The sequence below is a fragment of the Aspergillus niger genome (assembly GCF_000002855.4).
Source record: "Aspergillus niger supercontig An17".
In the NCBI taxonomy this organism is placed as follows: Eukaryota; Fungi; Ascomycota; class Eurotiomycetes; order Eurotiales; family Aspergillaceae; genus Aspergillus; species Aspergillus niger.
In genome coordinates this window covers 342339-349775 of record NT_166532.1, presented here as the reverse complement: position 1 = coordinate 349775, position 7437 = coordinate 342339, and the positions used below count along the sequence as shown (strand labels likewise).

Here is a 7437-nt window from a genome sequence, read left to right as displayed (position 1 = left end):
CTACTACTACTACTACTACTACTACTACTACTACTACTAACGTGAATATTCTATTCTAAGTCTAAATCAGAGTTACTAGGATTATCTGAGTTACCTTTTTTCTTGAGAAAGTATATTTTCAGCAGTGATAGTAGGGATTTTTATCACTTGCCAGGTTGAGTTAGTATTTGGCGAGGTAGAAGTGATGATGTCTAGTAGCAGTTACTTCTAATTTAGTACTGTATAAGTAAATTTGACTGGTGCATTATAGTATAATCATAATCGGTAGTCATAGTAGTTGGTATATATAGAGAAAGAAAGACAGAAAGAAAGAAAGAAAGAAAGTTGCAGTTCATTAAAGGCTGTATGTAGTATGGTAGTAAAGGGAGAATATAAGAATTGTTGTTGTCTCTATCTAGTTAGATAGTACTAGCCATATTAGTTATATCTATATCGTATAGCAACACTGGCATATATACGATTGACTTCCTGAGACTTGACATGTGCATTAGATAGGTAACTACTAGTAATATCGACTAGAAGTTACGGAGGTGAAATGACTCTTGATTTACAAGTGAACTACTGCAAGCTTAGCCAATTTAGAGTGGTCCAGCTGCCCAAGTGAAACAATGGAAGAGAGAAAACGACGTTCTTTTGTATCCATCCATACATACAGAGAAATAATGCTAACTTACACAATCAATCAATCACAACGAATTCCATTCCCAATTGAATCCATCTACCTCCGTCCACCACCACGACTAACCTTCGGGAACTCAACTGGAATCTTCAACCTAGCAACCCGTCTAGCCGCAGCCTCAGCCTTACCACCCTTGATACCCCATTTAGCAAACTCCGACTCGCGGGGCTTGTCGACGCGGCAGCCCAACTCGCGGAAGTACTGCGTGATAGCGACGTTATCCAGGCGCAGATCATCACGGAGATCCGAGGGATCGGTGGCCAGCTCGTTGGGGGCGTTTCCGCCGGCGGAGCTATTGCCGCCATCCTTGGAAGGTTGGGGTGGGATGTGCAGCGACAGGGCGCAGATGGTAGTGTGGAGGAAGGTGATGTCGTTCTTGGAGAGGGAAGCACCCTGGGGCGCGAACTTGCGGCGCACGGCGTCGATGACGGGGTCCGCGAGCTGTTCGCCGCTGGCGGAGTTCTCGCTGGTTGTTCCACCGGAGAGGATGCGGCGGAGGTCTTCGCGGGGAGGAAGACGCTTGCTGCCTGGGCCGGCGGACTTGTCGCGGCCGGGACGGAGACCGCGGGCGAGTTCCAGGAGGAGGAGGATGAAGCGGAGGATTTGGAGGTGGGTGGTGTTTCCGGAGAGGGCGACGGCTTCGACGCGGCGGGAGACGTACCGCGAGGTGGTGTTGACGGCGGCGCCGGAGTTAACGCTGTCTTGCCATTCTTTGATGTTGGGAAGTTGGCGCAGAGTGGCCAGGCCGTTGGGGACGAGGACATCAAGTGGGTAGACTTCTGACGGGTGCGCGGCGTCCAGGTTAGCCTGGGGCAGAGGCTTCGCGGCTTGAACCTGCGCTTGCAGGGCGGCGGTCTTGGAGGCGATATCTGTGGCTGCGTCGGCGGGCATTGCGCCCAGAATGGCGGTTTCAGCGGCGGAGGCGGCGCCTGAGGGCACGTTGGAGAGCTGGGCGTTTTCGGCAAGCGATTGAGCGGCCTTGCGGGATTGTTTGGTACCGAAGGTGTTGGTGAGCTCTGTTCTTTGAGCGCGCATAGTTTTCTATTTGAAGGGTGAAGGGTCAGCTTATAGTCCGAGTGAAGAGCGTAGAGGAGAGGATTGAGCGTACCATTTCTTCCTCGTCACTCTCCTCCTCTTCCTCTTCTTCAATGGCTCCCATCTTGCGAACGGCGCCACGCAGAGTCATCTTCCGCACTTCGATGAACTGCCAGGTTTTGTTCTCCGGGTCCACGACCGCGACGTAGTGCTTCAGTTGGGAGTCGGCATCCTCCTCGGCCTCGCGACCCACGAAGTCCAGCTTGGGGTGCTCGGAGGACTGTAGCAGCAATTCCGATGAGACGATGCCCTTGTTCCGTGACGACGAGGAGGAGGTTTTGCTGCGGGTCTTGAGGTATGGGTTGAGGCGGAGATTGCGCGGGGCGTTGAGACCGGGAGTAGTGACTGCAGTGGATTATATTAGACCTTTCCCATTTCATATGAATATGCCGTGAAGGTAAGAAAGTTAATGTGTGAAAAGGTGCAGCATACTGATCACCGGAGCTAGTTCGCTATCATCCTCGACGACGCTGGAGGCCAGCGGAGGCAGATCTTGCAGCTCAAGCGCGGGCTTCTTGCTGGGCCTCTCATGGCGATCGGAAGCGCGCTTGCGCTTCTTTTCAACCTTATCGGACGGCATTATGTCTGGATAAGGAATTGAAGGGAAATGCGACGCCGCGGAGAGAGAATAGACTGGCAGGGAGATTATCGGGCAGGTGGAGGGAAAATTCCACGAAAAAAAGTTGAAGGCGGTCAGGCGGGCTGTGAGCGGAAGGCGGAGAAGCGTCCAGGCGGGCAGCCTTTCATACGCACAATCTCTCTGTTCATTATGGCCCTTCATTGTAGTACGATTGACATTTTGGATATCATGGATTCATCTACAAGATCATGCTACGTGATTTATGAAGATTTACAGAGAATAAGATGTGCGTCGTAAACTTTTTGGTATTTGGAATAAATTCTCATGACCTCTCCATGGCCCGGAATTCCATCGGATTTCCCCAACAGAACCCAGGACACGAGAAATTGACCAGTCCCCACGCAAAAGCTCATCGGCAATGGCAAAGAGTAAGATAGTACAGGAATACAGAAAGACCATTTGACTCTTCCACCGTGCCTTCCAACCCCACCAAACACATTCGTACCTCCGAAGGAAAAGATGCGGCACTCGCACCCCCACTGTCTGGATCAAAAGGAAATCAAGAGAAGATCGAAAACGTTATAACGAGCCCGAGGGATTGGATGTGGAGAAAATCGCTTTTCAACCTGCTGAACGGCGGGCTCCGAAGTCGATTGCACCGAGAATGTTGTGGCAGACCAGACAGGCCTCGATTGAGATACCGAACCACGTAACGATCATAACTGGAATCATCATCGTGACGTCGTCGCAATTGTCATGTTTAGCGTTCAACTTGAGCGTTCACATGAAGAGCTGAGATGGAGTGGGCGAGTAATTTATTTGCTGCGGGAATGGGTTAGTTGATTGTCGATTTGGTTTGTTCGTTTGCTTGGATAGCACTCACGATCTAGCTCTCATCTTTCTTCTCTTGCGCTTGAGGCGACGGACGCGCTTCTTTCTCCACTTGGCTCTCATCTTCGAAGAGAATTCGAAACTGATACCAGTCAGTCAGTCACTGTTGGCCCAGCCAGACGACGAAGCACTGCAACCCGTGCAGGCTAGGATGGGGTACTCACACTTCTGCGAGGATGAAGAGATGGTTGCAAGAATGATGGAGAGCGGCCGCGGTTGAGCTTCTTGTGTGCGCCGTGGCTGACTCAGCATGCAATGCCGCTAAGGGCTCGCTAGTGTTGCGCCGGCGCTGATTGGCTCGCTGATTGTCATCCACTGCTTTACCGAGACTGGCATTACCGCTTTGGGCCTTGCCCGTGACATCAACCCTCCCGGTGCGTGTACCTTCAGTACCGTGGCATGCGGTGGGAACCCATTACCATTGAGAAAAAAAAAAGACTCGTTGTTATGATGCGTTCAATGGCATTGAGATTCACTATTCCCGTTTCACCTGTTCGTGTGTATTATCGAGGCCAGCCCTAGCCAGCCCTATCTACTACTGTATACCTAGGAATAACATCGTGGTCTATGTAGAATGTAGATGTCCGCCAGAATTGAAGATGAGGATTCTCAAGCTGCATTGGGACAATCGCTTAGTAGCCGTAGCGGTAGGTCACCGCCAGATCTCCCTGTACCTCTTCTTCATCTGCTCGCAGCTCCGCTGGGGCGCCATTGGCCATGACCCGGTCTCGTCGCTTGTTCTCCGTCCAGAGAGCCACAAAGTATCCAATGCAGCAGGCCGCAGAGAAGCAGATAAAGGACAGACTGATAATGTAACCATTCCGATATTCAGGCGCATCTTTGGCTAGAAATGCATATGTGGAGATGATACCTCCCGCTGGTAGATAAGCCATGTCAGCAGCGTCATCAATTTATGCTTTGCGTCGACGTCACTTACTGTTACCGAACCCAACCTGCCATGCCGTGCCCACGCTCCGCCTGCGATGACCCCCTAGGTTCATAGCAAACCAGCATACGATAACCGGCATCGCACTATAGCAGCCACAGGTCACCATGAAGAGCGCGCCGTATTGGACGTGTCGGTGAGCCTCTCCGTGTACATTCAATAGTATTCCAAATCCAGCCATGGCGATGGCTGTAGGAATCAAAGTGAAAGCCAACCGGTGTCTGGTTAGATCCGAAAATGTTGCAATTATCATCGAAAATGCAAACGCTGCTGCCCACGGTGGGATCGAGTACAGTTGCGTTAGGATGGCTAGTACAAAAGCTCAGCATACAGCGCATTTAGTGGTGACGAATACATACTTCCGTAGCCATAGGTCTTGATAATAGTCGGGGCAAAGAAAGCATATCCTGAGCTTGTTACCCTATACTACTTTCCAGATACTCACGGATCAAGATGACAATCAAACTTACCATATGCTGTGACAACCTGCCCGAAATACATAAATCCGCCAAGAAAGATTTTGTCTATATCTCAGTCAGCATATGCAGGAATGAAATGGCGCCTCCTGGCCCTCGAATGTACTTACAGTCCTTGAACACAGCCAACACATCGCGCCAACCCATACGAGCATCATGCCCAGCTTTTCCTGCATCACGAGCCAGCTTAGCCCGGATGTACATTCGCTCTTCCTCATTAAGCCACTTGACATCCTCTGGGAACCCGGGGATTATGAAGAACCAGACAATGGCAACCACGCAGGTGATAACTCCCTCAATGATGAAAACCCAGCGCCAGCCCCCGTAACCTCGGAGCCCGGCCATCTCCCCTAGACCGCTGGCAAGCAGGCCGCCGAAGGCGCCCGCCAATGTGGTCGAGCTGAAGAAGAAACTAAAGCGCTTCTGTGCCTCACTACGCTTATACCACATGCCCAAAAGATAGAAGCCTTGGCAGGCACTCTATTAGCAAAAGACTCTCAGAGCTTTGGAAAGAGACCACCTACATCCAGGGAACATGCCCGTTTCAAACATCCCTGTGTCGATATTAGCTATGTGTCGTTGGATGTGGATGCCTTCATACCCAGGAACCAGCGTGTAGTCATCAGTCCACCCCAGTTTGAGACTAAGCCCTGACATATCGTGACGAGGCCGAACCCGAACATACAAAAAGACACTGCCATCATCAGCAACCCAGTAAACGGTGCACAACGGCGTTCATGTACGTAGGACACGTACACCATACATGAGGTTTCAGTTTCTTCAGCAAGATATTGGACGGGATCTCGAATATAACGTAGGGCACGAAGAATATAGTGAGTGCGGTATTGTACTTCGTTCCAGTCGCGATGTTGAGATCCGTTTCGAGCCCGAGTACGGCCGCATTACTGATATTGACACTGTACCAGACACAAACTGTTATGGAAATGACATCTCATTACAAAGACAGCACGGAGGCACATACCGATCCAGGAAAGCAAGTAGATACAGAACACAGAGACATGGGACGATGTGCCAGTCAATCTTGGCCAAGAGCCTGCGCTCCGTGGTTGTGGTAAGAACAGGGAGGTCCGAGGGAAGCGCTTCAATGTGGTCCTCAGGTTTCAATCCGGGTCCGGGCTGAGGAGAGCGGTCTATGGTCTCTGTTTACGCAAATTGAGGTCATTATCGTCTTCGTGAGACCTCGATGCGTATGAACTGTACCTTCGGATGACCCCATCGCGAGTTGTGCGCGGAAATATGAATATTGTTGTACGCTTCTGTGTCTCTGCGCGGTATTGCGACACGATAGATAGAAATATCGTGACCGGATTACTCCAGTTGACAAGGGCGTACTCTCGGCAGATAAAAGGTGCCAAAATAAAGTTCGAGAAGCAAGGGATGTATGACACGATGAGCGCGTAAACAGACGAGATACGGCGCAGAGACACTATTTGAGTAGAGGATCACGACAATTGGCCATGCATAGGGGAGCAGAAAGAAGAAAAGACAGCACAAGAGGGGCAAGCAGGGGTGCCAGACAGATTGATAGTGAATACGGACTGCATCGATGGCGGCTGACGAACCATCTAGCCTAACCAATAGCCTATACAGCCCGCTGTGATGAACACGGCAGTGGACGAGGACCAATTAACTCATTGACTCGGGGAGGCCTTACATTAGCGAGGAAAATGGGACGGGTCGGACAAATCCTACCCATTTCGGCCTAATCCGCAAGTCAGATAGCCTGACAGGCTGGGCATTGCTTAGCATGATTGTCCGATCCATGGTGGCTCCCAAGCCGTGCCACTCGAAGGTTTCATCCGATTGCTTATCTGCACAGTCTGAGGCCATGGTGATGGCTTTATCTGGGTAGGAACCAAAGATGATGCCAGTCCGGACGGATGTAACATGCCGAGGGGAAGAGAGTTTAGGAGGAATGGAATGGAGGAGAACATGCCCGGCTGCCAGCTCCATCCAGTCTGCCAGTTCCCTGTCCCGGGGATCACAATCCTAGTCTAGTAAGGAGTAGAGAGTAAGCAGTGAGCAGGTACTTTTAAGCAGTAGCCCAGCCATGGCCAACTCCACTGGACTCAATAGATAATAATACTGGACTAGCCGTGCCAAACCCACCTTTCCCCGCAGATCCCTTCCTTCGCTAAGCTTATCTACCCCACAATCGGCTGTTCTCGAGCAGTTCGTTCCCTAAGCACTGGGCAAAATCGGGAGAGTTATGGACATTCGAACGACGACGAAGTATCTGCGCGCTGTCGAATTTCATGCTTTCAGGCCACTACAGAATCCAGCCACAGGTCGCAACTCAAAGCTAAATGCACATGTAGGCCCAATGAGAGAGCAAAGAGATATGGACCGGGTAGCACAGATGCCGTATACAGTCGTACAACCTGCATAAGCGCGCAAATCGAAGTCTTCCCAAGTCGCTCGGCAAAGATTGTCAAGTCTGCTCATTTGGGCCCATCATGTGTGGCAGTGGCTGGCCACGTGCTGCCCTTCATTCGTCCCACGTCCCCCCCAACACCCTGAGAAGTGAGGACGCGGACGAGAATACTGATACTTTCAACATCCAGTCTAGCAACATGCCCCGCCCTTCCGGTAATGATTCTAGAATACCCATAACCCATATAAGCTAGCTTGTCATAAAGAATAGTTACTCGCCACCACGAGCTATCATACAATCATACCATATCTTCCCTCAGTCCGCGCCGAGACGAGACTCCGGATAGATTAGGGACCATTTATGCCACAGATATTC

At 50.9% G+C, this 7437-nt stretch overlaps 3 protein-coding genes across 3 annotated transcripts; all 3 read right to left on the bottom strand.

The window, feature by feature from the left end:
* Window positions 1-718: 718 nt before the first annotated feature.
* On the bottom strand, window positions 719-2354 carry An17g01470 (uncharacterized protein; the record flags this gene model as incomplete). Its single annotated transcript, XM_001398339.3, has 3 exons — window positions 719-1720; window positions 1788-2119; window positions 2207-2354. The coding sequence occupies 3 exons, from the start codon at window positions 2352-2354 to the stop codon at window positions 719-721; spliced, it is 1482 nt and encodes a 493-aa protein (XP_001398376.1).
* Window positions 2355-2624: 270 nt separating this feature from the next.
* An17g01460 (uncharacterized protein) lies at window positions 2625-3089 on the bottom strand (the record flags this gene model as incomplete). The annotated part of the gene is made up of 3 exons (XM_059745468.1): window positions 2625-2831; window positions 2860-2897; window positions 2981-3089. The coding sequence occupies 3 exons, from the start codon at window positions 3087-3089 to the stop codon at window positions 2625-2627; spliced, it is 354 nt and encodes a 117-aa protein (XP_059602825.1).
* A 788-nt stretch (window positions 3090-3877) lies between these two features.
* An17g01450 (uncharacterized protein) lies at window positions 3878-6518 on the bottom strand (the record flags this gene model as incomplete). Its single annotated transcript, XM_059745467.1, has 10 exons — window positions 3878-4122; window positions 4183-4500; window positions 4551-4612; window positions 4662-4677; window positions 4778-5134; window positions 5192-5317; window positions 5424-5572; window positions 5650-5818; window positions 6251-6258; window positions 6343-6518. The coding sequence occupies 10 exons, from the start codon at window positions 6516-6518 to the stop codon at window positions 3878-3880; spliced, it is 1626 nt and encodes a 541-aa protein (XP_059602824.1).
* Window positions 6519-7437: the final 919 nt, after the last annotated feature.